The 27,076-nt window shown below is 44.1% G+C and overlaps 2 protein-coding genes across 2 annotated transcripts; both read right to left on the bottom strand.

Moving 5' to 3' along the window:
• Nucleotides 1-9,943: 9,943 nt before the first annotated feature.
• On the bottom strand, nucleotides 9,944-21,044 carry LOC147305476 (galactose-specific lectin nattectin-like). The gene is made up of 9 exons (XM_086277786.1): nucleotides 20,880-21,044; nucleotides 20,384-20,416; nucleotides 19,128-19,223; nucleotides 18,682-18,775; nucleotides 18,423-18,517; nucleotides 11,247-11,332; nucleotides 10,722-10,856; nucleotides 10,320-10,431; nucleotides 9,944-10,147 (listed from the first exon to the last, which is right to left on the bottom strand). The coding sequence occupies exons 1-9, from the start codon at nucleotides 20,911-20,913 to the stop codon at nucleotides 10,068-10,070; spliced, it is 765 nt and encodes a 254-aa protein (XP_086133912.1). The 5' UTR covers nucleotides 20,914-21,044; the 3' UTR covers nucleotides 9,944-10,067.
• Nucleotides 21,045-23,623: 2,579 nt separating this feature from the next.
• Nucleotides 23,624-26,657, bottom strand: LOC147305475 (uncharacterized). Its single transcript, XM_086278098.1, has 10 exons — nucleotides 26,543-26,657; nucleotides 26,166-26,262; nucleotides 25,922-26,029; nucleotides 25,792-25,829; nucleotides 25,563-25,701; nucleotides 25,370-25,473; nucleotides 24,691-24,776; nucleotides 24,432-24,566; nucleotides 24,030-24,141; nucleotides 23,624-23,857 (listed from the first exon to the last, which is right to left on the bottom strand). Exons 1-10 carry the CDS (start codon nucleotides 26,655-26,657, stop codon nucleotides 23,793-23,795), a joined length of 999 nt encoding a protein of 332 aa, XP_086134224.1. The 3' UTR covers nucleotides 23,624-23,792.
• Between the last annotated feature and the right edge of the window lie 419 nt (nucleotides 26,658-27,076).

Below are 27,076 nucleotides of genomic sequence, written 5' to 3'. Positions count from 1 at the left end.
TATGTACAATTTTCATTTTTATTATCTGACATGATAACCTGATGTAAAAAATGATGCTGATATATTTTCAAGATCTTTTTCATAAATGTGATTTCAATCTTTTAGGATCTGGAAACAAAATGATGATGATCAATCTTTTCACACAGAAAATGTAATCTTTTAAAAATTATGAAAGATTATCATTTTTATTCACTTCAAAAATATCTGAATGTACAGACCCAAAAAGATACTACTACTACTACTAGCTACTTACCCTGACAAGTGTAAAGGGTAAAAGGGAATAAAATGCCTTTTGTCATTATATAATCTGCGGTATAATCATTGCTTTAACAATGTAACAGAAAGCTTTAAGATGGCCTTAAAATGTTTACGGTTATCATATTAACCTTTTATTCCAGATGATTCATTGTTATCTTTCATTCATTTATGTCTTTTCATTAAGCTTTGAAGTAGTGGCATTCATTTACAGCATTTATTCCATCTATTATATATATATAGTTTTAGTAAACTGCTAACACATTTGAGGGTGGCCTCTGTTTGACTGTGAGCGTTAGTGGGTGAGGTGAGAGGTGAAACTGAGTGCATTTCATGCCGACACACACACACACACACACACACACACACACACACACACACACGGTAGATAGACTCATTTATAGGTGAGAGGTTAATCATGTTTTCTTGCAACTGCAAAAATTGTCTCTGCAAAAAAGAACAGTTTCTTGCACAATGTGGGCCTGATGTTCCAGACGAGAAGCGAGGGTCAGAAGATTGACAGGAAGCACCTGCCGTGGAGTCGGAGACAATGTTGTTTTCAAACTGTGTTAAAAGTCATTGTGGTTTTGATTTGACGTATGCATATATTGTATTGTCGTGGCTCAAAGAGTTGGCAGTTCGTCTTGTAAGGAAGGTCATAATCATTCATGTACAGATTGGGTTCATCAGTCATTTCTAATCACAGGTTTAACAGAGTCGTTACGTGGGAAGCAGGCGTAGGTGGTCTCCAGGTATTTGCAGACTCCAGGATCATAAGTAATGTTTGACTTTATGTCACACTCGGTTTTTCCATCACAGCTGCAGGGAGACAGAAACAGCTGGTTTTCAGCTCAAAGATATGAAACAAGTTACTTTCAGGTAATCATTTACTTCCTGTTAGTTTGAGTAAAGCTGTTCAACAGGTTTTAGTTTGTTTCTTCTTTTGAATCAAAGGCTCACTTCTACCATCCCACAGTGCTCACCTGTTCCTCACGTTGTTCACAGCGTCACCGTGAGACCAGGTTACTTCACCTCCACATCTGTACTCAGCTGACCTCACAATGATCATTCCACCCACTGTTATACAGACACAGTATGAGAGAAAAGGAACAACTCAACACAACATGCAATAATCCAGGTTTCAGGCTTCAGTTTCAGACTCAGATGCTGCAGATCCATAAATAATGAGGATTGTACCTCTGTACACCACCACAGTGGATATTACATTAACTCTGATCAAGGAGGAAACTTTAAGTCAGTGTTTTTGTTTCTAATCTACATCAAATGTTTCTGAACTTTTATACACAGTCCAACATCCTCAGAGCTTTTTTAAAGAATAAATGCACTGTTGGTTTGTTGATCAGGAAAATACAATTTAAACTGAAAATAAGCAGCTGTGCATAAAAAGGCTGTAAACTATAAACAGTTCATCCAATACTTGTTAAGTTTGTTGAATTTAGCCTGAGAGTCTGAATTTGATCTGCAGTGAATTCTTGGACTCTATTTTCCATCTGACCACAGCTCAGGCGATGAACACTGAGGCCGTTAGAGGTGACCACTCTCTTTGTGTCCGGGGATGGGCGTCCAGGTACACACCGGCTCACTCTCGGCCTGGGGCTCAGTCACTCAGGCACGGCTGGCTGCCGGCGGAGCTCACGGGCGCGTCACTGCAACTCCCCCTGGCTTCTGCTCCGCGGCTGCTGAGTGAGCCCTCATCTGGGACTCTCCTCAGCTCTTTCTGGGACAGTGGCGCGGCTGCCCCTCTGTGGGTCTTCCTTGGTCTCTTGTGTTCTGGGGGCCTCTGGATGTCTGGAGTTTTGATCTCCTCCATACCTGCTTCATACCCTGGAGGACGGGGCTGTGGCCCCCCCACACTCCCTAGCAGATCGTTATATGGAGAAACCTTTGGAATGCAAGCATGCTGATCCACACAGGTGTGCACACAGGTGTACACACGGGTATTCACAGATGCGGACTACAGCTTTCTTGGCTGCTGCCTCAAAGCACATTGTGCGCTGTCGATCTTGCGTGCTGCACAATATCGTTTATTATTTAGTATCTACTGTTATCTACTGCTAGCTAGTTTATTGTGATGGTGCTGTTTTTTTTATTATGTTGCTCTTTGTTGTTTGCTTTCTCTTCTGTTTTTTTTCTTCATACAGGTGACCCAGGTGTTTTGTTTTTTTTGTTTGTTTTTTTGACGAGACTAGGGAGGCAAACTGAAAACACTCACATAAGACGCAGACCTTCACAATAAAACAGGAAACACATACACGCAATGACATAACCCACCAACTTAACACAGACTGGGGGACACAGAACATAGGAACATGAACCATGAAACAGAAGAGTACAAACACCCAAGGCAACCAAAACCACAGAATACTAATAAACTAAACATAAACACGGAGTCGCAGACTCCGGACCATGACAATTTGTCTGTAAAGCACAAGCAAGTGAAAATGTAATGCGCTACCATTAATTTGTCCACTAGAGGGAAATGTTTAGCCGGTGATACTTCTGTTATCCTGTTATTTTGTTTTATACGATTGTGAAATGTATTTTTATGGGTTATGTTAAGAAATATACTCTAAACACTTCTTCAGTAAAGACTCAGAGAAGAGAAACACACAGAACTTCTTGCTAGCAAGGGCGGCCTCCAGACTGAGACTCGCACTGAGAAACTGCCCCGGTCTTTATTTATACTTCAGTGGGTGCGTGTGTGTGTGTGTGTGTGTGTGTGTGTGTGTGTGTGTGTGTGTGTGTGTGTGTGTGTGTGTGTGTGTGTGTGTTCCTGCTGATCAAAGGGTCATATAACATGAAAGCACAAAAGGTACATCCTTGGTCAGGAAGACCCCTCACCCTAGATGGTTCACCCTAGATGACACAGTGAAGAAGTCCAGCAGTTCATCTAAAGGTTCAAGGTTCAAGGGTTCAAGGTTCTTTATTTGTCACATGCATAGTTATACAAGTATAACACACAGTGAAATGTAGCCTGACACGCTCCTCGACATGTGCAAAAATGGGGGGGGGGGGTGTAGAGGAAGAACATTATATATATATATATACACCCAGCACGCCCCTGCGGGCGGTTGATCCTTCAAGCTCGGGTCCTCTACCAGAGGCCTGGGAGCTTGAGGGTCCTGCGCAGTATCTTAGCTGTTCCCAGGACTGCGCTCTTCTGGACAGAGATCTCCGATGTTATTCCCGGGATCTGCTGGAGCCACTCGCCTAGCTTGGGAGTCACCGCACCTAGTGCTCCGATTACCACGGGGACCACCGTTACCTTCACCCTCCACATCCTCTCGAGCTCTTCTCTGAGCCCTTGGTATTTCTCCAGCTTCTCGTGTTCCTTCTTCCTGATATTGCTGTCATTCGGAACCGCTACATCGATCACTATGGCCGTCTTCTTCTGTTTGTCTACCACCACTATGTCCGGTTGGTTAGCCACCACCATTTTGTCCGTCTGTATCTGGAAGTCCCACAGGATCTTAGCTCGGTCATTCTCTACCACCCTTGGGGGCATCTCCCATTTTGACCTCGGGACTTCCAGGTTATACTCGGCACAGATGTTCCTGTACACTATGCCGGCCACTTGGTTATGGCGTTCCATGTATGCCTTGCCTGCTAGCATCTTGGACCCTGCTGTTATGTGCTGGATTGTCTCTGGGGCATCTTTACACAGCCTGCACCTGGGGTCTTGCCTGGTGTGATAGACCCCAGCCTCTATGGATCTTGTACTCAGAGCTTGTTCTTGTGCTGCCATGATTAGTGCCTCTGTGCTGTCTTTCAGTCCAGCTTTGTCCAGCCACTGGTAGGATTTCTGGATATCAGCCACCTCCTCTATCTGCCGGTGGTACATACCGTGCAGGGGCCTGTCCTTCCATGATGGTTCCTCGTCTCCCTCCTCTTTCTTGGGTTTCTGCTGCCTGAGGTATTCACTGAGCACTCGGTCAGTTGGGGCCATCTTCCCAATGTATTCTTGGATGTTCCTTGTCTCATCCTGGACTGTGGTGCTGACACTCACCAGTCCCCGGCCCCCTTCCTTCTGCTTAGCGTACAGCCTCAGGGTGCTGGACTTGGGGTGAAACCCTCCATGCATGGTAAGGAGCTTTCTTGTCTTTATGTCAGTGGCTTCTATCTCCTCCTTTGGCCAGCCTATTACCCCAGCAGGGTACCTGATCACGGGCAGGGCGTACGTGTTGATGGCCCGGATCTTGTTCTTACCATTCAGCTGACTCCTCAGGACTTGCCTGACCCTCTGCAGGTACTTGGTGGTTGCAGCTTTTCTAGCGGCCTCTTCATGGTTCCCATTTGCCTGCGGGATCCCCAAGTACTTGTAACTGTCCTCTATGTCTGCAATGTTGCCTTCTGGTAGTTCAATCCCCTCAGTTCTGACTACCTTCCCTCTCTTTGATACCATCCGACTACACTTCTCCAGTCCGAACGACATTCCAATGTCATTGCTGTATAGCCTGGTAGTGTGGATCAGTGAATCGATGTCTCGTTCACTCTTGGCATACAGCTTGATGTCCTCCATGTACAGGAGGTGGCTGACAACTGCTCCGTTCCGTAGTCGGTATCCGTAGCCAGTCTTGTTAATGATCTCACTGAGGGGGTTCAGGCCTATGCAGAACAGCAGTGGGGACAGAGCATCTCCTTGGTAGATCCCACACTTGATGGTGACTTGTGCTATGGGCTTGGAGTTGGCCTCTAGTGTTGTACGCCACATCCCCATTGAGTTCCTGATGAAGGCTCTTAGGGTCCCCTTGATGTTGTACAATTCTAGGCATTCCAGTATCCAGCTGTGGGGCATTGAGTCATAGGCCTTCTTGTAATCAATCCAGGCAGTGCACAGGTTGGTCAGTCTGGTCTTGCAGTCTCGGCTGATTGTTCTGTCTACCAGTAGCTGGTGTTTTGCGCCTCTGGTATTCTTGCCAATTCCTTTCTGTGTCCCGCTCATGTATTGACCCATGTGCCTGTTCATCTTAGCCGATATGATGCCTGACAGGAGCTTCCATGTAGTACTGAGGCAGGTTATTGGTCGGTAGTTGAAGGGGACCGGTCCCTTCTTGGGGTCCTTGGGGATCAGGACCGTCCGACCTTCGATTAGCCATTCCGGGTGTCTCTCGTTAACTAGCAGCTGGTTCATTTGTGCTGCCAGGCACTCGTGGAGTGCAGTCAGCTTCTTCAGCCAGTAGGCGGGAACCATGTCGGGCCCTGGTGCTGTCCAACTCTTCATACTGGAGACCCTTTCTTGGATATCTGCCACTGTGATGGTTACTGGACCCTGTTCAGGGAGGTCGCTGTGGTCAGCCCTCAGATCCTCTAGCCAGTGAGCATTGCCGTTATGGGTTGCATCCTTCTCCCATATGCTCTTCCAGTATTGCTCTGTCTCCAGCCTCAGTGGTGCTGTTCTCATATTGTTCACCTGCCACTGAGAGTACACCTTGGCTGGTTCTGTGGAGAACTGCTCGTTTATTCTCCTGCATTCTATCTCTCTGGTGTACCTCCTCAAGCATCTAGCCAAGGCTGTGAGTCTTTGCTTGGCAGTTTCCAAGGCCTCAGGTATGGACAGCTTGCTATACTTCTTAGGTACCTTCTTTGTTGCACCTTTCTCCTTCTCCATTGAGGGTATTGCTCCTTGTGGCTGTTCAACTTATACCCCAGCATCTCACTGATCACATAAGAGCATAAGAGCCAAGTTGAGCACACAGCCCTGTGGCGTGGCCATGTTCAGGATCCGTGTGGAAGATGTCCAGCTCCCCATTCTCACCACCTAAAGCCTGTTGAAGAGAAAGTCTCTGATCCAGTGGCACAACTGTGTCGACAAACCCAGGTTACGAAGCTTTACAGCCAGCTGAACTGGGCTCACCATGATGAAAGCCAAGCTTAAGTCAACAAATAGCATCCTAAAATGAGAGTTGTGTTCAGGGTGGGTCAGGGCTTAATGCAGGGCTAATGCGACCACATCCTCTGTTGAACGGTTCCACATGTGTGCAAACTGATGTCTGTCCAGACCAACAGGAATGACGTCCTTGATCCCCAAATGTTGATTCTGTTCATCTGGACGTAGCGTTTTCAGTGGGTCGCTTTGTCACTCATCCAAGCAGTAGCGGTTTTTGATAGTGGCGACATGGGCGGTTGCCCAGGGCGGCATCGCGGTGAGGGTGGTATCACGGGCATCTCCAAAAAGAAGTTGCTCGTACTCATGCTGCCCCAACATCAGCCAGCGCATTTTGAAGTTGGCATAGGCACCGGTCGGTTTTCTGCCGCCCATTTGCTGGGTGTAAGGGCGCCCTCCGTTTGCGAGGTGCGCCTGCTGCTTGCGGCACAGGGAGGAGAGGGTGGGGCGACGGGGGATTCTCTGGCTGGAGCAGCAGCTAATAACCAACTCGCAAAATAAAACAAAATAAAAACAAACCAACAATCACGAAACCACCAGATGTTATGATACAGAGTTATGATTTGCACCAATGTTTTTTTTTAATTCTATAAAGTGAGCGCGAGAGCCCTCGGTGCGCCTGCTCGCTGCTGTGGTGAAGTCAAAGTAAACACTATTGTCATCTCCGCTACATTCAGTCCAGTTTATAGAGAGATGAGACGACCAGTTACAGTAGTGCAAGTAAACAAACAATAAATATAAGAAGAGTAAGAAAATAAATATACACTTTAGGACTCGGGGTAAAGGGATCAATAACAATTTAAAATTTACATTTTGATGATTTAAAGTCTCACACACAACCTGTCAAAAGGGGAGGGGTCAGCTGCTTCCAAATAGAGCACATTTCATTCATAATGTTTTAAATCCAAGCCCATTATGTATTCCTGATTTGAATCCTGGGTTAGGTTATGTTGTGGTGATCCTCGGGTTGGGGGATGGGTGCAAAATTAAAACCAATGGAAGGTGGACAAGACAAGTTTAAAGCCATCAGGTCTTCAGTTTAGAAAAACAAGAAAAAAAGAGGAGGGGAAACGAGCAAAAGATACAGGTAAGCAGATGTGTGATTGGATAATGGCAGGTTATCCTGGAACAATCAGAATCAGAATACTTTATTAATCCCTAAGGAAATTATGTGGGTTACAGTTGGTCCAAGAAGAAATTCTAAAAATAGTAACAGTAACAGACTAAACTTTGTTTGTTAGCCACTTGGCTATGATAGTAAACCGTAGAAACTGATGTAGCTTACTGAATCTTTTGGACTGTGTTCAGCACAATATTCACCCTCTGGAGTCCAGGGTATAATTGGCTGTTTTTGACTACTTTTGATTTTACCTCTATATTTCACCTTTAAAATATGTTTTTCTTGCCTTGTTTGGTATCATTATTTTCAGCACAACCTCAAATATCTGACATTTGAGTTATTTTTTCATTTTGGCATACTATATTATATTATATTATATTATTATATATACACAATTGATCTAAATTCAGACAAAAAAATTCAAAATCCGAGTAGAAAAAGGTTGTATTTTTTACTGTAAAACCCACAAACATGTTTAACAAATCATTTTCATAACTTGAAATGCAAATAGAAATTGTACACTTCTAAAGATATGCACAAATTTTGCAAACAACAAAGTTATATGGTACTATTTACCTAAAAATGTGTGAATGGGTGGATGACTGGATATGTAGAGCGCTTTGGGGTCCTTAGGGACTAGTAAAGCGCTATATAAATACAGGCCATTTACCATTTAAAAATGCAGCCATGTCCTCAGGCGTTTTTTTATATAACCATTTAAATCTATTTACAGAACAATCAGCTGTGCTGCATCAAATAAGAAGGCACACAAATTATTTGTGCCAGTCCAAAAAAATAGTTTGTGTTCAGTATAAGACAGAAGATAACAGCACAGGCCTAAACCCTGCAGGTCTGACAGCAGGAGGTGCATCAGTCCAGTTTTCCATGTGGGAACAGCGTTTACACTGGAATCTGCCTTTTATGGCTTTTTTGGGGCAAATATGAATTTCAGCAGTCTCACTGACACACAATACAAAACAATAACTACACAACACACTAACTACAGCCTTCAAACACGCTAAACGTCACTAATGTCTCACATATGAAAACTTGCTCTCTCTCTTTTTTTCGCTCGCCCGCTTTCCGTTGCGGGTGTCACTCCTAAAAACTTCCCCTTCTGCCTAAACAACAAGTGACACATGTTGCCATATCATTTTTTTGATTGGCTGACATGTTAAAATCTAGCACAAATAGGGAAGGGGTGTTATTTCTTTTTCTTTTTTCTGTCATGGTCCTGAGTCCTTACTCAGTGATTTTGTGTTTAGTGTATTTATTGATGTTATTATTATTATTATTATTATTTATGGGCTGTTTTGTGTTTTGGGGTTTTGGATGCTGGGTTCCTGGGTTTGTGCTCCCCCTGTTGGTCCCTGGTGTTAGTGTTCCCCTGTCTCGTCAGGTTAATCAGGCCCAGCTGTGTCTCCCACCTGTGTGTGATTTCCCAGTGTGTCTCTGTGTATTTATAGTGTGTGTCTGCCTCTGTTCCTCGTCGCGTCGTCTGTGTTCATCCTCTGTGTCACCCTGTGTTTCTGCGTTGCTCCGTGAACCTCTCTGTGTCTCCACTATGTGCTCTCCCTGCAGTTCTCCTCTCGTGTTTCAGGTTTGCCATTCTATAGTTTAGTTTTCCCAGTTTAGGTTATCCTCAGTTCTGTTTTGCCATCCCCACTTTGTGTTCTGTCTTCTCTAATAAACCTCCCTGCTTCTCAAGTAAGTGCTGCAAAGTCCTCCTTCTCCGAACTTCACACGGCTGCAGCCCCAGTCGTGACATTTTCACTCGCAAGCGGAGAGTGTTTGCTAGCGCTGTCCGTAGAAAACGTCATTTTTACTGTTGTTCCCGCTGTAAACACCACTGTTTTGTTCAGAAAAAAACATTGTGTGTATTTTTTAGCATAACTCTGGTTTTACGTGGCCCATCGACACAATTCAAAAACTGGCGTATAGTTTGAAGACCGCAGTTTCGACCCAAGTTGAAATGGAGACTCTGAGTCGCTGCATCTTGTAGCTGTGTTGTCTTAAATTGGTCATGTGATTTTGATGCACCGGCGCGTCCGTCGACCCCAGAGGTTAATTAGCCATTGTCAGTTGTTTATTTGTTAAAATAACAGTTTTTACAGTAAAATATGTTAATGTACAATCCTTAATATATTTTATGTGTGGGTGTGGGGTGGGGTAGAGAGTACAGGGGACGGGGTGGGGAGGCACCAGAGGGGGTGTTCGCCCAGGGCACCAAACAGGCTAGGACCGCCACTGCATCCAAGTGACTTCTTCAGTCTCAGCTGACTGCAGGTTTCCCCATTCTTATAAACATACATTTGCATAATGAGTGAAACCAGCCCACTGAATAAACAATGGGCTGGGAGGTGTTGAGGTTTAAATTTATTATCTTAAATGTTTATATGCTGATTATATTGCTTCATATGAGAAAGGCCTAACTCTGAGTACACTCTGTGCCAAAAAAGTGCTGACAGGAAACTGCATGCTTTTGCAGAAGCGTGCTTTTACAGCTAGGAAGTGAAACCAGCTAGACTGTTTGAATTTTCTAAATTATATTCTATATTGTGTCACTTACACAAACCTGTGTGTGTGGCTTTACTAAATTATTTTCAGTATATTACACAAAGTGAGAATGAAATTAGGAAAACAGGTGAGACTGATTGCTGCTCAGGATATCTATTTATTCATGTTTATTGTGATAGGAAATCATATTGATCAATACCCTCCAGCAGTGATGTCATCGAGGCTTGACATCCTGCTGGAAGTGACATCAGCAGTGAGGCTGTGACATCATCATGTCAGATGTGTCAGACCTCTGACACAAACAGAAGAGCTGTTCCCTCGACATCCCACATCATTGACATAATCTCGTCCTGTAAAGAATCAAAACAAAGAAATAAAATCAGAGGTCTGTGCTGTAAATGTTTTCTTCTTCTCTAATGTAAAAAGAACAAACACAGTTCTTATAAAGACCTAAGATCACATGACTTCAGTCAATATAAAAACCAAACACATTTCATCAACAGGCCCACTTTCAGTTTGTACCTCCACGGTTTATCTCCATACAATCTTCTCCTCCTCCAGAGTTGTCAGGTTGTCCATTACCCCAGTTTGTGAAGTCAAACTGGGAACCATCACTCCACTTCCACACAGTTTCCTGGAAGAATAAAGTTCAGTTTGTTCTGATGTACTTTGATGCATCTATGCTGAGAGTGCAGACATGAGACCTCTTACACCACTCGAACACAACGAAGGTTCATTTTGTTTGTGCAGGTAAAAAATGAAAAGAAAAGTCAAGTCAACAGCAACATCTGTCTCCAGGAACAAAGTCCTGATTAATCAGTCTGTCACATGTTGACCTTTGAATCAAACTGATGAATATGAAGAGAAACATATGAAATATCAGAAACAGCTGCAGCTCATCCTCTTTATCTGTGAAACACTTACAGTCTCTCTGTCGTTGCCTCCAACCCAAGCTCGTGTATACGACCCTGCTGCTGTGTAAATGAGCTTTCTGATGAAGGTGTACTCATCTGTGCTGTGGAATGAGGCCAGATTTCCACCGAGTGTCTGACAGGAACTCTGAGGAGGAAGATGAGGTGCACAGAAGATGAAAAGTGTGAGAATGCATTTAAAATCAAAGATAAAGTGAGTTTGATGAAGGCAGCAAAGAGAGAGCTGATGAATAGAAGAGACACGAGGAGGGAATGTTTGCTCTGAATTCTGAACATCACTGCATGAACATTACTGCACTGCATGTATCAGCATGAAGCTGTTAGTGCAGGGCTGTGACGCCGCAGCAATAATCAGCTAAGAACAGAAGTCCTGTGTATTTACTCATGCACTTCCAACTGTGTGTGAATATGAATATAAAGCAAGTCTTCTTTCACTGAATGATTCTCACAGCAGGAAGCTTTTTATATGTCCCACATATAACATGTACACATACAGCTGCTGTTATTTCTGATGTACCTCAGCATCAGTCCAGGTCTTCTGACTGCTATCAAAGATGAAACAGCGACCTCCAAACCAAGTCCAACCAGCAGGGCAGGAAGGAGCTGCAAAATAATTGTAAAGGTAGAAGGTCGATAATCAGATTAATAATTCCTCAAAAGACAAAGAAAATACCTAGCCGTGTTCCACTACTGAGTCTATTTGAATTTAAGCTGATGAGGTTCATTTGACATTATTCCTTCTGCGATACCTGGTTACAGACTCAGCACTCTATGCCTTCATAGCCACCTTGGATGACTTCCACTACATCACTTTGAATGCTATACTTCCAACTTTCACACAGTATGTCGTCTGTTTTACCAGCTGAGAGAGAACTTGTTATGAGGCAACAGGCAGATACGTTGTGAGCCCCACAGGACACTGAGTGTATCAGTGATTACATAACCATCTGCTCAGACTCCATTATCTCAGCTCGGACTATACATTGTTATTCGGATAACAAGCCGTGGGTGAAAGAACATCACAGCTCTCCTCAACGATAAAAAGAGGGCCACAGAGAGGAGGTGGAAAGGGTTTCGTTTTTATTGAAGGGCACGATCAGAGAGGCTATGGACAGTTGCAGGAGAAAGCTGGAGTGGGAACTCCAGCAGAACAACATGAGAAAGCTCTGGAGTGGCATGAAGATATGTCTTTGTAGGTTCTCAGTCACCCAGGTCACGGTAGTCTAAGGAGCTTGAAAAGTCCTGAAAAGCGTCACTGGACTCACGCCATTCAAAAGCAGAGCTGAGGGCCAACAGGTTGAATTTGTTCTTCTACAGATTTGACACTGCAGCTAACGCTCACCCCCCGACTGACTTAACTGTAGTCAGCCTACAGTCCAAAGCCACACCACTCTCTCTCCCTCTTTCTCCTCATTGCACCTGAGCATACTGTGAAAGTCCTGACACTCCTGCTCCACCTGTAACTTTTACCTAGGACCAGGTTCAGAGACAAATGAACGACTCCACTAAAAAAGCCTGAAAGACCAGACAGGGCGAGTCCCGGTGTCCTCGAGGCCTGTGCACCAGTGCTGTGGAAGACGTCATCCCTCTTTCCTGTACCAAACACGCTCAGTCGTGTCTACGCCCACCTGGACCAACCGGTGAGCACTGGGAGGGTCGTGTTTTTTGACTATCCAGTGCATTCAACACCATCAGGCCGACCCTCCTGGGTGATAAACAGATAGTGATGCAGGTAGATGCCTCTGCGGTGTCCTGGATTGTTGATTACCTGACAGGAAGACCACAATATGTGCGTCTTCAACACTTTGTGTCTGACAATGTGATCAGGAACACAGAGGCAACACAAGGGACCATGCTCTCCCCTCTTCACTTTCTACGCCACAGACTTCAGCCACTGCACAGAGACCTCCATCTTCAGAAGGTTGCTGATGACTCTGCAGCGGTTGGATGCATCAGTGAGAGTGATGAGATGGAGTACCAGGCTGTGGTCGACTCCTCTGTCACATGGTGCGAGCAGAATCATCTGCAGCTCAGTGTGACAAAAGCCCTGATTGTGGACTTTAGGAGGACCAGGAAAGCTGCGACCTGTGTTTCAAACCAGGGGGTCAACGTGGACACGGTGAAGGACTATAAATACCTCAGAGTACACATTAAATAAACTAGACTGGGTACTCTACAGTAAGGCCAGAGATATCTGTATTTTCTGCGTCTTTTAGCGTGTTTTGGACAGTGCTCAGGATTTTCTATCAGTCTGTTGTGGCCAGTCCTGTCCTCTATGCTCTTGGATGCTGGGACAACAGGTTGAGGTTCACAGATGCTAACAGACTAAATCGACTGATCTGCAAGGCCAGTAATGTTGTGGGGATGGAGCCGGACTCCCTTAAGGTGGTGTCTGAGACGTGGATGTTGTCCAAGAGAAGGACGATGTTGGACGACACCTCCCACCCACTCCACGACATGCTGGCCAGTTAAAGAGCCAGCACGGAAGCCCACACGCAGAATAGGTGAGAACAATACCAGGAACTCAGGGAAACCGACTGGATGATGAGGATGATTAGAAACCGGTAAGAACACAGCTGAACTAACTAATGAGAAACTGGGAAGTAGAAATGAACAAAGTACACACAGACAAAAGGCTAACACAATAAAACAGGAAACCAACATGAAAACTAAACACTGACAGAAGACCAAACTGAAAACGCTGGGTCAGCGGCCCAGGAACCCTGACAGTGGCGCTGTAACATAGTAACTGGATGGCTCTGTTTTTTAATCAGCTTATAACAACACATTATAAATAAACTGTGACAACATTCCTCATAACACACCTGGTTATGAGGAATCCATAATCCAGTTATTTGAGCAGAACTTATTGAGATACGCCTGCACCAATCCATCGATGTGCGTCATTAAATGTAGAACATCCTGATGGTGTTACTTTACAGGGCGCACACAGCTGAAAACGTTAAACTGTGACTGTCACCAGTTAACATGGGCGTGTTTCTTAAATCAGCAGCAGGTGTTCAACAGCTGACGGAGTGAACATGTCACGTCCCCGTGTCTACCCAGCCGGCCCCGCAAGGCTACATGTGTATTGTTTCTCTCTCACTCTCTCCTCACCGCTCTGCCTGGGCGGAGCTCACTGTGGGCTCCCGCCCTTGGCCCACACACCTGTTCGCAATTAAGCTGCCATTATCTTCCCACCATTTAAGGCCGGGACGCTGTGCTTCTGGTCGCTGGACGGTTGTGCGAGACACGTTAGTGATTCTCTCAGCTCCGTGAATTTGTGCTTGTTTTTCAGACTGTGAGTAATTTTCCTCTCCTGTGTGACAGTTGTGTGACTTCCCCACTATATGGACGTGTGAGTTTCCCCTTGGACCCACGGATCCCCAGATTGTCCCCTTTCACCAGGCACGTGCAGAGGGGGGGGGCGGGAGGGGCTTGAGCACCCCCCCTTTCCTGATGGGTGCCCAAAGTGCCCTTTTGTTTGTAATGTTTGTGTGCGTGCGGAGTCCTGTCTGTGCCCCTCAACAATAATGTTTAACTATTAATCCCATTTTTACTAAATAAAAGGATCTGGCTTGCATCAGACCTGGGCGGTCCAGAGCTGTAGGAGAAACACAAATTAACTCAGAGAGGCAGACTGATGCAGCAAAGCCATGAAGTATGGTGAACAGCGTACACTGTACTCTATAGCACCCAGGAGTATTAGCTTATTATGTACACGTTGGTCAGTTGTCTTGTGGCAACTGACGAATTGAAACAAATGAGCGTGCTGTGCGTAACAATGCGACAAACATTACCTGTCCTCTTATTAACTGCACAAGTAGTGCTGGTCATAGCTACTGGCTGACTGGGTAAGGCTGTCATGGGTCTGTAGCGCTGTCACCGTTTTAGGGAACATACTTAGTTTTAAACACGGGCGTTTTTAGCTCATATATAGCCCAAAGGAATCAAAGCACCCCAAAGATGTCTTACTTTTTTTGACAATATTTGCTGTTTGTGTGACACACTACTAAAAATAGAAAGACCATACAGTACTTGGTTGAGACGTAATATTCTAAAGACAAACGTATAGATCCCCCCCCCCAAAAGAAATGGTTTGTTCCAGCTCGCCTCTCCCCTGCTCTGCTCTAGCGCCCTTTCTGCCAGAGAGATGGTGGCTGAGACGCAGCAGAGCGGAGGTGTGAGCGCCTGGCTTAACCTTCAGTTACTCTTTATATAGTTAGATAGGAGTCAGACCATGTTTCAGTAAAGCATTACACCAGGTAACCTGCAGTGTTGAAAACGTGTTTTCCGACGATGTTTGCTACCCTACAATCAGAGCTGGGCTGGCCATCCGGTATGCCCGATGGTGATTTTTCGTTTTTATGGGCCGATGGGGGTTTTTTTCTTTTTTTTTTGTTGTTGTAACAGTATAAACAATGAAAGCTGGTGGATTGGCAGATTTGTAAAAATAACTCAGTTGTTTGGTGGTGGCTGTGGCAGAGCTTCCACCGGGTGGATGAGGGAAAGGTGAGGCAGGAGGAGCAGAGACCCGAGGAGGCCGCCGGTCCGAGTGTCAGGTGAACTGAACTTCAGGTAAGAAGTTATGACCTGCAGTCTATCTGGGTCAGATATAAACCAAGTTTAGGTGGAGTTTATTTTAGCTGTGCTGACTTTTTACAGTCAGTTACAATAACTCGTACTAGCTAGCATGACAGGGTTTCTATACAGCTGGGTGGGTGCTATGATGTTACTGATAGTGAACTTTATTTTGTTCATAAGGTTAGTTAGTAGAGTTGCCAATCGTCTCGCATTCAGAGGAAATATTACATGTTTCGTATTGAGGTGAAAAGGAACAGTTTGTCCCGGACTTCAGCTCGAATGGAAAAAGACACAAAGCTGGAGTTATTCTGTTACACTGCACAGCTTCTCCTCTCATTCTCCCTCTCTCTCCTGTTGCTACTTCAGTCATGAAACTGATCAATGATCAGCTGATCGGCTTTTCTCTCTTGTTTGTTTATCGCCCACTTTGCGCCAGAAAGAGGAAACCAGCGGATGTCACGCTAAACAACAGCAGCACGTTTAAGCTTGATCAGCTGTTGTTAGAATTTATTTAATATTAATTTCTAGTATCAGCTGATGTTTGCTGGAGCCACAGCTGTAAAGCTGCTGGTCATGGGCCCGAGGAGCCCGTCCAGCCTCAAGTGTCGTCAGCTGGAGGGTCCGAGGAGCCCATCCAGCACCACGCCTCATTAACTGAGGGTCCTGGAGGACCCAGCCAGCACATCCTCACATCTGCTGATGGTCCGGGGAAGTCTGTTCAACTGTCGTCTGCTGAGTCATCCCCCGCGACTTCTACATCATCACCATTCGCATCACTGCCTGCAGCCGTCCCGCTGCCGTCAGGTCCGGCCTCCGTGTCTTCATCCACGCCTGGTCCGGCCTCGCCTGGTCCGGCCTCGTCTGGTCCTGCGGTTACCACACCGCCGTCAGAGCCAGCTCGACCCGTTCCGCCTCACCTCTGCCGGCCGTTTTCCGGGCCTCTAAGTTGGCATCATGGCCTTCGGGGACGGCCTCCGGAAAGCGTTCGTCGCCGCCGCTGGCATCGCGGCCGACCTCCGGACCTGCTCAGTGGCCGCCACTACCTTCAAAGTGGTCGGCCTCCTGATTGGTTTTGCCTCCGTTGCCATGTGCACGGTCGGCCCCCTGAACTTTTTGTGGACTCTTGTTGAGCTCTGGTTTTTGTTTTTGATGTGCTTTCCTGCGTTTTTGGACTCTGGTGCTCCTTGTTTTTTGTTTGGTCTCTGTCCCTCTATCCTGGCCTGGTGCTTTGTGCTTTTTTTGTTTGGGCTGTCGGGAGCCAGCCCTTGGAGGGGGGGGGTACTGTCACGGTTCTGGGTCCGTTGGACCCAGTATTTTGAGTTTATTATGTTTTGGTGTAATTTTGCATCATGGATTGTTTTCTTGTTCTCTTGTGGTTGTGATGATTATTATTATTATTAGAGTTTCATGTTTCTGTTATCCATTTTTTAGGAATTGTGGTTTCATGTATAGTTCAGTTCCATGTGTCATTTTCTGTCTCTCTGTGTTGAGTCCATGTCTCTGAGTTGTGATTCATGTTTCCTGTTTTATTGTGAAAGTCTGTCTTATGTTAGTGTGTGCAGCTTTGTTTCCCCCGTCTCATTAGCCCTGATCTCCCCCAGCTGTGTCCCCCTTCTGTGTCCCATTCCCTCATTACTACCCTGTGTATTTAAGCCCTGTGTTTTCCCATGCTCGGTGTCGCGTCGTACCTTCAGGTTATACCTGTGTGTTCCTGGTCTCCGGTTTCAGTAGTCACTTCACGTTTGGTTTTCATGTCAGCAATAAAGCTAAGGTTCTGATTCACAATTCTGTGTTCGAGTCCTGCGCTTGGATCCTCCTCTCCGCCTGCCCGCACACAGAGCCCTGACATAATGTCGTCATACGTTTTATTCAAACGCTGCTCCCAGTGAGGTTTCTGCTGCGGGCCTGTTTTTAGTGGCAAATCTGGGAGAAACAGTTGCATTTCTATCGTGATGACAGAGCTGAGCGTTAAACGAAGCAATGAGGCACAAAACGTGTCAGGACTTTTTTATAATTGAGTTATTCACTCGATGAGTAATATTGTGGCGAGTACAAGCTCGTCCAGATGAACGGAATCAACTTTGTGATGTTTTCTTCGTCTTTGTTATTGTCATTTTCTGTTTTTCATCTAATCTTTTTCTTTCTGTCTCCACATTATAATGTTTTCTGTCCTGCTTGATTTTCTGTTCGACTTATACAAAAGTACCTTTTGTTCGTTCAAATGACTTTGTAAACACTTTTTGAATTCTGTTTTTAAATGTCAGCTGATTTTAATTTTAAATGTCACTTTGACTGGTTTTATTTTTATTTTATCATTATTTTATAATATTTGTATTTATTTGATGATAAAATCACGAGGTGTTCACTCAGGATCTAAAACAAACTGACGAAATCTTCGTGACTGATGATTTTCTGATGATTCTTTTCAGCACAGAAAGGTTCATCTTTTAAAAATGATGAAGAATTTTCATTTTCATTCACTTCAAAAACAAGTCTGAATGTACCGACCCTAAAAGATTATCTTTAGAAGTTTATTATTTGAGTTACTTACCCTTACAAGTGTAAAACACCTCCAGGTACTTATAAGTGCCATCACACGGGTCGTCTAGGCTCTTTGTATCAACAGTACAGCTGTTTTTCCCATTGCACCTGTGAATGCAGGTCAAAGGTGAATCAGCGAAAATTCACTGCGTCATCTGAGAGAAGATGGAGAGCTGAAGAAACAGAGTCAGCATCTGTACCTGGTAGTTACATAGTTCATGCTTCCTGACCAGAAGCAGTTAACATTTTGGGGCTGATAGTAATGACGTCCATGAGAGCACGTGGTCGTGTCACGGCGACCAAAATTCGCCCAGGAGACGACTATAACCTGTCCTTCATCTGAGGAAGAGTTCATAGAGTCAAACTGTAACCATGGTGATATTTTTAACTGCATTAAATGTAGAAAGACATAGAAGCTGTGTTCTCACCACACTGAAGGTTTGCCTGAGATCTTCCACATGTTACACTTTGGCCTGAAACAGACACAGATCCCATAGAAACTGTAATCATTCATGTACAGATTGGGTTCATCAGTCATTTCTAATCACAGGTTTAACAGAGTCGTTACGTGGGAAGCAGTCGTAGGTGGTCTCCAGGTATTTGCAGACTCCAGGATCATAAGTAATGTTTGACTGTATGTCACACTCGGTTTTTCCATCACAGCTGCAGGGAGACAGAAACAGCTGGTTTTCAGCTCAAAGATATGAAACAAGTTACTTTCAGGTAATCATTTACTTCCTGTTAGTTTGAGTAAAGCTGTTCAACAGGTTTTAGTTTGTTTCTTCTTTTGAATCAAAGGCTCACTTCTACCATCCCACAGTGCTCACCTGTTCCTCACGTTGTTCACAGCGTCACCGTGAGAGCAGATTACTTCACCTCCACATCTGTACTCAGCTGACCTCACAATGATCATTCCACCCACTGTTATACAGACACAGTATGAGAGAAAAGGAACAACTCAACACAACATGCAATAATCCAGGTTTCAGGCTTCAGTTTCAGACTCAGATGCTGCAGATCCATAAATAATGAGGATTGTACCTCTGTACACCACCACAGTGGATATTACATTAACTCTGATCAAGGAGGAAACTTTAAGTCAGTGTTTTTGTTTCTAATCTACATCAAATGTTTCTGAACTTTTATACACAGTCCAACATCCTCAGAGCTTTTTTAAAGAATAAATGCACTGTTGGTTTGTTGATCAGGAAAATACAATTTAAACTGAAAATAAGCAGCTGTGTGAATTCTTGGACACTATTTTCCATCTTACCACAGCTCAGGCGATGAACACTGAGGCCGTTAGAGGTGACCACTCTCCCTGTGGATATGGGGGTCACAGGAGGAGAAACTTGAACTCTGATAAAGCCTGAAATAAAAAATAAATTGTACATTTCTGATAAATTAATGGGGAATGTGTTGATCATTTTCTTGCTGAAGGTGAAGCTACAGCTGGTCCCTCATCTTACTTTAGTTTTCCCTGATGGATGTGAAACACGGTTAGTGTCAGCGAAGCTTACAGTAACCTCTGTCTGCTGAAGCTGCTGGCTGATTTAGCTCCAGGGTGGACAACAAAGATCACAGTTTGTAAAGAGTGCAGAGACATAATATCTATCATGTTATTATCTATCTATATTCAACATTGCATCAATACATTTGTCAAAAAATGTCTCTCTGAGCAAAATGGGTTCAAAAACATAAACAGCTGTGGGATCCTGTTAGTCAGTGATTTGAACCGAGGGAACAAATCGTGGCAGGATCAGCCTGATGTTATTTGTATCCTGCTGTAACTTTACTGTATAAAGAGCAAACATCTCCAACATGTCAGGAGCAGTTAGTCATTACAACAAGTGTTTGTGAACTAAAGATCAAGAATGTGGGATCCTGTTTGTCTGTGATTTGAACAGCCCAGCGCTGCTCCCGACGCAGGGAAACCAGTTCTGCAGGGAGACCGACCTCAGCACCTGTGCAGGTGAAGCCAAAGGGCAGATTTGCTTCACCATATTTTCTCGTCTTTGGCTCAGAATGAAGTTGGTTTGGAAACATATTCAGCGACGCTTCATCTCCTGCTTTGCGTTTCTGTGGCCGCCCCGTGCTAGCAGTGGTTTTGTCCCCCCCCCCCCCTTTTCATACCCCCCTGCAATGGCTCTGCGCCCCCCTAGGGGGCGGACCCCACACTTTGAGAAGGTCTGCTTTAAATCAAGATTGATTTAAAGGATTGCAATCCAAAGCCTCTATCCCTGATTTCCTCACACATGTCAACAAGGAGCCCCACAACATCCAGAACCCCCCCCCCCCCCCCCCCCACCCGCCCAGCAGCCACCAGACAGGTTTCATTTCATTTTCACTGGGAACAGAAATAAGATTTTAAAAAGGTGTGTGTGAAGGATAGAGTTTAGATTTTAGATCACACAAATACAATATTTAGTAGTTACAGACAGAAGAAGAAGAGGTGAGCTCTAATAATGAGAAAGTTCACAGAAAGGCTCTTTGTGACCAGAATATAAGAAGCAGTAAAACAGCATTTACCTGAAGTGATGAGTGAACAGGTTGCTGCCAGCACTGAAAGAGACAGAAAGAAAGCTCAGTGTCAGACTGTGTGTTTGATATCAAGTTGAATTCACCTCAAAACATGAAACAGAAATGAAAAGCAAACAGGAGAAAGCTGCTGCTTTCATTCACACCTGGATTCTTTGGAAACTCTTTCTAAACAGCAGATTTCAATGACACATTTATTCTCTTCATCTTTCCAACTTTTGTCAATAAACTTATTTGTGTTGACAGTTTGACTTCAACTCTTCAAAGTAAATGATCAGCCATGAATTGCTCTCAGGACTCTGTGAAGCCTAACTGTCCTGCTGAGGTGATGCAAACATGTATTTAGGATGTTAGATGAACTGATCCAATAAAGCAGAAAGAAAAGCATGTCACAGTACAGCACAGTGGAAAGCTAGAAAAGGATTAGACTGAACATGTGCAGCTGATTTCATGTATAAATAAAGGATGATCAGTGTGTTGTACTCACACAGTGTGCTGCTGAGTCCGGAGCAGAGCATCATGTTAGGAGATCTGGATTACAGTGAAGAGCTGATGGAGGATCAAACACAGAGCTGCTGGATTCACTCTGTTTCAGTAACACCTGTGATGTACATGCAAAGCACAGCCAATGGAAAAGCAGGACCTGTTCCTTCTCAGCTGCAGCAGGAAATAAAACTACTTTACATTAAAAGTTATATAAGCCTGGATCAGCTGACCCAGTGACAGCTGGGAGGGGCTCGGATCATCATTTTAAACACGATTAATGGTAGATTACATTTATTTTAACATTTAATACAAATGATTGTGTTAACATGATGTAAATGATTGCAAACATGTTGTTCCAAAGTTTAGGAGCTACAGTTTGAAAATGTGATCACGTCTGGATTTAAATGAAGAGCACAGAACAGTTCAAAGAGCCTGATCAGCTCAGAGAGAAAGTGACACTCCCCTGTTCGTCAACAGCGTCCTAAAGAGGGAACAAAGAGGACGGAGACCAAGTGGACGACACAGACACACATGCAGCAACAGCTGTGGGTGTTCAACACACCAGTGTTTACAGTGGTTTAAATGGGGTGGTACAGCAGGTATTCATGACGGCTATTTAATGATTCACTGGATGTTACTATAAAACACACAGGTCCATGATATGAATGTAACAGACAGGCAGGAGCACAGCTGAGAACACATTTGACTGGAAAATATTCTGCTTTGCATGAAACATCTCCACACGTCTCTCTGTTCAGAGACCACAGAGGAAGTGGATTCATGGGAAAACACCAGAAACTAAAAATGAGCTTCAAAAACATCCAGAGTATTTAGAAAGAAGTCTTTCTACTGACTGCTGAATTAGTTCCTGATAAACACAACATGTCATTGTGCAGCAGCGACAGCATCATGCAAAAGGTTTGGAGCACAGACAGAACAGGACCTTCATAAACACCCAAATCATCATCCAGGAAACCTGAAACTGAAAAAGCCATCACACCTGTGTTTGAGTGTTGTTCAAGCTCACCATGAAGGACTCTAATATGTCTTCTGAAAAAAGATTTGATAAACAGTTTTTTCAACATCTGAGATGTAAATGGATTTCTGAAAGAGTGGCCTTTCTGGGACAAATGTCTTGACCCCAACCATGTAACTGTTCAGTTTTATTTATAGCGCTCCATGACACAAAAGCAGGCACCTCGAGGTGCTTTACACTGTGAAGTAAAGAACCTACAATAATACAGAGAAACCCCAACAATCAGACGACCCCCTAAGAACAAGCACTTGGTGACAGTGGGAAGGAAGAACTCCCTTTAAATAGGAAGAACTCTCCAGGCTCAGGGAGGGGCAGACATAACGACCTGTTGATGCCGAGGGGAGGAACACAGGACAAGGACACGTGTGGAGCCAGAGATGAATAATCACAACTAATAATTAAGTGCAGAGAGGCGTATAAACACAGTGAGTGAAGAAGCTGGCAGCAGCCCAACTATACTGTATATGCGATCACTTCTCTTCTCTTTGCACTGCTCCTGTTTCCATGTTGTTAGAATGAGCTTACCTGAAGTGCTTTATTACTGTGCCTTATATTAATCTCATATTACTCAAACCTGCCATATAATCATGTGGCGTAGTGTTCCATGGACACAGCGCTGAATAGACTCTCGCCCATGTTTGCCTGTAGAGCAGTAGATAAGAGGGAACCATCTTGTAGTGGAAACTTACTGAAGTGCTGTTGTTGAGACTAGAATAGGGTGCCCAGTAATGGTAAATGGCCTGTGTTTGTATTTTACTCGTCCTTAAGGACCCAAAGCCCCAAAGCCATCACACATCCACACACTGGTGATGCTACATTGTAGCCACAGCCACCCTGGGGCACACTGACAGAGGCGAGGCTGCCGGACACTGGCGCCACCGGGCCCTCTGACACAACGACCGAGACTGTCCGAGCCGGGGCTTGAACCGGCAACCTTCCAATTACAAGGCGAACTCCCAACTCTTGAGCCACGATCGCCCCCGATTGGTAGTGAAACCGTCAGGTGCCAGTCACCATTTTCAGATCCGCAGCAAAGTGTCAGAACAGATAGTGAGGAACAAAGGTCCACTAAGTGCAGTTACTGTTTATAAAGGTGGTATTCAGATTACAGCTACTTTGTTGAAATAAATGGATTACATGGCGGTCTTTTCCTGTTTCATATGTGTGGCTATGCTCTCTCTATTTCTGGTAATTCCAAGCTGGTGGAAACCCAAACCAAACACACATGAAGAGGCTCTAATGACGTGTCTCAATCTCGCGGCCCATGTCACCTCTATTTGCATAATGACGTGAAGAAATATTTTTAAAATTATTATTCAAAAAATCATTTAATGTGAAGGCAACAGGCCGAGTGTTACAGGTATGACAGTCCATTCATTTAATCTGTTGTTGTATATGTGCAGCACTTTGTGATCTCTGGTTTTGTGTTAAAGTGCTTTATAAGTAAAGCTGGTAAAGTTGCAAAAAAAAGATAAATATATAATTTTACACAAATACGATTAAGCTTATTCTTTTCTTCAGATTTAAACATAACTGCGTTATCAGCATCAGGTGATGAGATCCCAGGATCAGAAGTACTGATGGTATATTTATGTCACACAGGTTTTTCCATCACAGCTGCAGGGAGACAGAAAGCATTTTGAGGTTTATTAAAATGATCAGATGATGATTTGAAGCATGAATGACTCACTTTCAGGTCAACATTTCAGTTCCTTTAAATTTTATTGAATTTATTTTCCTGTTTATTGTGATATGAAATCATATTTATCAACAGAATCCAGCAGTGATGTCATCGAGGCTTGACATCCTGCTGGAAGTGACATCAGCAGTGAGGCTGTGACATCATCATGTCAGACGTGTCAGGACACGAAGGAGCAGTTATGGACCTCTGACACAAACAAACCCTCTCTGTGAGTTACATCCTGAGTCGTTGACATAATCTCCTGTAAAGAATCAAAACAAAGAAATAAAATCAGAGGTCTGTGCTGTAAATGTTTTCTTCTTCTCTAATGTAAAAAGAACAAACACAGTTCTTATAAAGACCTAAGATCACATGACTTCAGTCAATATAAAAACCAAACACATTTCATCAACAGGCCCACTTTCAGTTTGTACCATTAAAGTTTATCTCCATACAATCTTCTCCTCCTCCATAGTTGTTTGGTTCTCCACTGGCCCAGTTTGTGAAGTCAAACTGGGAACCATCACTCCACTTCCACACAGTTTCCTGGAAGAATAAAGTTCAGTTTGTTCTGATGTACTTTGATGCATCTATGCTGAGAGTGCAGACATGAGACCTCTTACACCACTCGAACACAACGAAGGTTCATTTTGTTTGTGCAGGTAAAAAATGAAAAGAAAAGTCAAGTCAACAGCAACATCTGTCTCCAGGAACAAAGTCCTGATTAATCAGTCTGTCACATGTTGACCTTTGAATCAAACTGATGAATATGAAGAGAAACATATGAAATATCAGAAACAGCTGCAGCTCATCCTCTTTATCTGTGAAACACTTACAGTCTCTCTGTCGTTGCCTCCAACCCAAGCTGGTGTATATGACCCTGCTGCTGTGTAAATGAGCTTTCTGATGAAGGTGTACTCAGCTGTGCTGTGGTATGAAGCCAGATGTCCACCGAGTGTCTGACAGGAACTCTGAGGAGGAAGATGAGGTGCACAGAAGATGAAAAGTGTGAGAATGCATTTAAAATCAGTCAAAGACAGAAAGTCTTTATATCATCAGTGATGCAGCAACAGCTGCTGTTATTTCCTGATGTACCTCAGCATCAGTCCAGGTCTTCAAGCTGCTTTTAAAGAGGAAACAGCGACCTCCAAACCAAGTCCAACCAGCAGGGCAGGAAGGAGCTGCAGCATGATTGTAAAGTTAGTAGAGCAAAGGTACATGAAATTATATGTTAACATGTTGTTCAACATAAAAACAATGTGTAAGAATCCAACATTCAGATTCAGAAAACTTTATTGATCCCCGAGGGGCAATTGAGAGACTGACCTTGCCGACCGTACATACAATACACAAACACATGAAGTTGAGAACGGAAAATGTTTTATAGACGTGCTTTATCTTTGCTCCTAATGAATCAGCATCTGAGTCCACGTCAAAGAGAAGTATCCAGTCCTCTCATTCTAGCTGCTGGTTCTTTAACTGACTGACTACAGCAGCAGTGATTATTTAGTGTGACACAAGCAGCAGTTCAAGTGTAATTTATGAGCAATTAAATCTGATTAATACGGAATTGATTCTGATTTATTCTCAAGAACTTTCTGAAAGCTGTGATTTCAATCCGTTCACTCAGGATCTGCAAAAGAACTGAAAACGTTTTCATGTCTGATAATTTCAGTGACTTCTTTATAACAGAAATATGAATTCTTTAATAATGATTAATAATTATCTGTACGTATAATTGAATTCACAGAGTCATGAAGTTTAAAGTTCTTACCCTGACAGTCATAAACCACCTCCAGGTACTTGTAGGTGCCGCCACAGGGGTCTCCAAACACTGTGTTTGATGCTCCAACAGTACAGTTGTTCTGCCAGTTACACCTGTGAATGCAGGTCAAAGGTGAGTCAGCAGAGGACTGAAGTACGTCGTGTCATCTGAGAGAAGATGGAAAGAGAGTCAGCATCTGTACCTGTTAGTTACATATTCTGCACTACTGGGACTCGAACAGTGAACATTTTGGATCTGAGAGACAGGACGTCCATGAGAGCATGTGGTGTTGTCACGGCGACCATAATTCGCCCAGGAGACGACTATAACCTGTCCTTCACCTGAGGAAGAGTTCATGAACTGTAACCATGTTTGTAGTTCTATCAAATGAATCCACTAAAGTTACAATAAATGAGAAAAATAAATCTGACCACACTGAAGGTTCGCCTGAGATCCTTCACATGTTACACTGTGGACTGACAAAGAAACGCATCACATTAGAAACTGTAATGATTCATGTACAGATGTGACTGATTGTTAGCTGATAATCACACATGTAACAGACTTGCAGGGACGCAGGTGAAGGTGATGTCCAGGTAGGTGCAGACGCCGGGATCACAGGTACAGACCATGTTTGTATTTATTTCACACACTTCCTTCAAGTCACAGCTGCAGGGACACAAAAAACAAATTTCTAGGTTTGTTGAAGTGATCAGTTCATGGTTTCTAATATCTGCTGCTTTCATTTGAGCTGCTGGTGCTTTTTATTGTAATCAAAGCAGTTAAACTATCCGACAGTGTTCACCTTTTCTTGATGAAGTCCAGATCGTGAAGCCGAGAGCAGATTTCTTTATCTGCACATCTGTACAAAACTGACTGCACAATCATCACTCCACTGCCTGCTACACACACAATGAGACAAAAGGAAAAATGAAATGTTAATATCAATAACGCAGGTTTAAGACACTTTGGCTTCACTTTACAGGCTCAGAAGTGTCAGTCAGATCCAAAATGCTTCTGCTCTTGGCTCTTGATGGAGGCGGTCACACTTTCTCCCTCTCCCTTATCTTTCCTGCTTGGCTTCTCATGTCCTTTGTATAGTCTTGGATATTCTCTAACCTTAAGAGAGTCTCAAAGACTTGTTCTCTGAAACATAAAGAAGAATTATGGATTTGATCCCACCCTCCTGGGCTTGGGAGAGCCTGATTGTCCTGCAGAGACGTTTGCTGTCGGATACTCGATGGTCGGTTGCGTCGTGTGTCTGGTGACACTCTTGATGGAGGACACTGAACGACATCTACCAATTTGGAACCACGGTAACAGAGTTGTGGCTGATTGGAGCCGGCTCGGCTTATCAAAGAACAAGAAGCAGCTACAGCTGTTCAAAATCCCACAAAGCTGGCCGACATGATGGACGATGGGCAGGGCTGTGAGTACTCAGACTGTGTTTTTTTTAACGCAATATGGATAACATCTTGAAGAAGAACAACGAGAAGAGACCTGGTGACCAATGATGGCCATTAGACCAGCTGTAAAATTGGAAGCAGTTTGTTCGCATTGACCAAAACAACTACCATCTTCATCTCATGCAGCCCCCCTGGCGCCAGCTGGATGATCAACTGAGGGGAATAACAAAATTGTTTCTTAGATAACAAGATGTGTTGTGACTCTCCCTCCTCATTCAAGGCCACCCGCGTGGAAGATTGTTGACTTTTG

Source organism: Aulonocara sp. 'chitande type north' Nkhata Bay, linkage group LG20, assembly GCF_057382095.1.
Source record: "Aulonocara sp. 'chitande type north' Nkhata Bay isolate Kocher_YH1m ecotype deep benthic linkage group LG20, A_spYH_male_GT1.1, whole genome shotgun sequence".
NCBI lineage: Eukaryota > Metazoa > Chordata > Actinopteri > Cichliformes > Cichlidae > Aulonocara > Aulonocara sp. 'chitande type north' Nkhata Bay.
Note: the sequence above shows the minus strand (reverse complement) of the source record. Positions and strands in the feature narration are given on the sequence as shown.

Excerpts from the sequence above, each read along its gene's own strand:
- LOC147305476 (XM_086277786.1), bottom strand. The coding sequence starts at position 20,913 with ATGATGCTCTGCTCCGGACTCAGCAGCACACTGT. Across the intron at positions 19,224-20,383 it reads CTGTTCACTCATCACTTCAG|GCTTTATCAGAGTTCAAGTT; the intron begins GTAAATGCTGTT and ends TTTTTATTTCAG. Across the intron at positions 10,148-10,319 it reads TATGGAGATAAACCGTGGAG|GACGAGATTATGTCAATGAT; the intron begins GTACAAACTGAA and ends GATTCTTTACAG.
- LOC147305475 (XM_086278098.1), bottom strand. The coding sequence starts at position 26,657 with ATGTCGTTCAGTGTCCTCCATCAAGAGTGTCACCAGACACACGACGCA. Across the intron at positions 25,702-25,791 it reads TCAGGCGAACCTTCAGTGTG|GTGAAGGACAGGTTATAGTC; the intron begins GTCAGATTTATT and ends ACTCTTCCTCAG. Across the intron at positions 24,567-24,690 it reads AGACCTGGACTGATGCTGAG|AGTTCCTGTCAGACACTCGG; the intron begins GTACATCAGGAA and ends CTTCCTCCTCAG.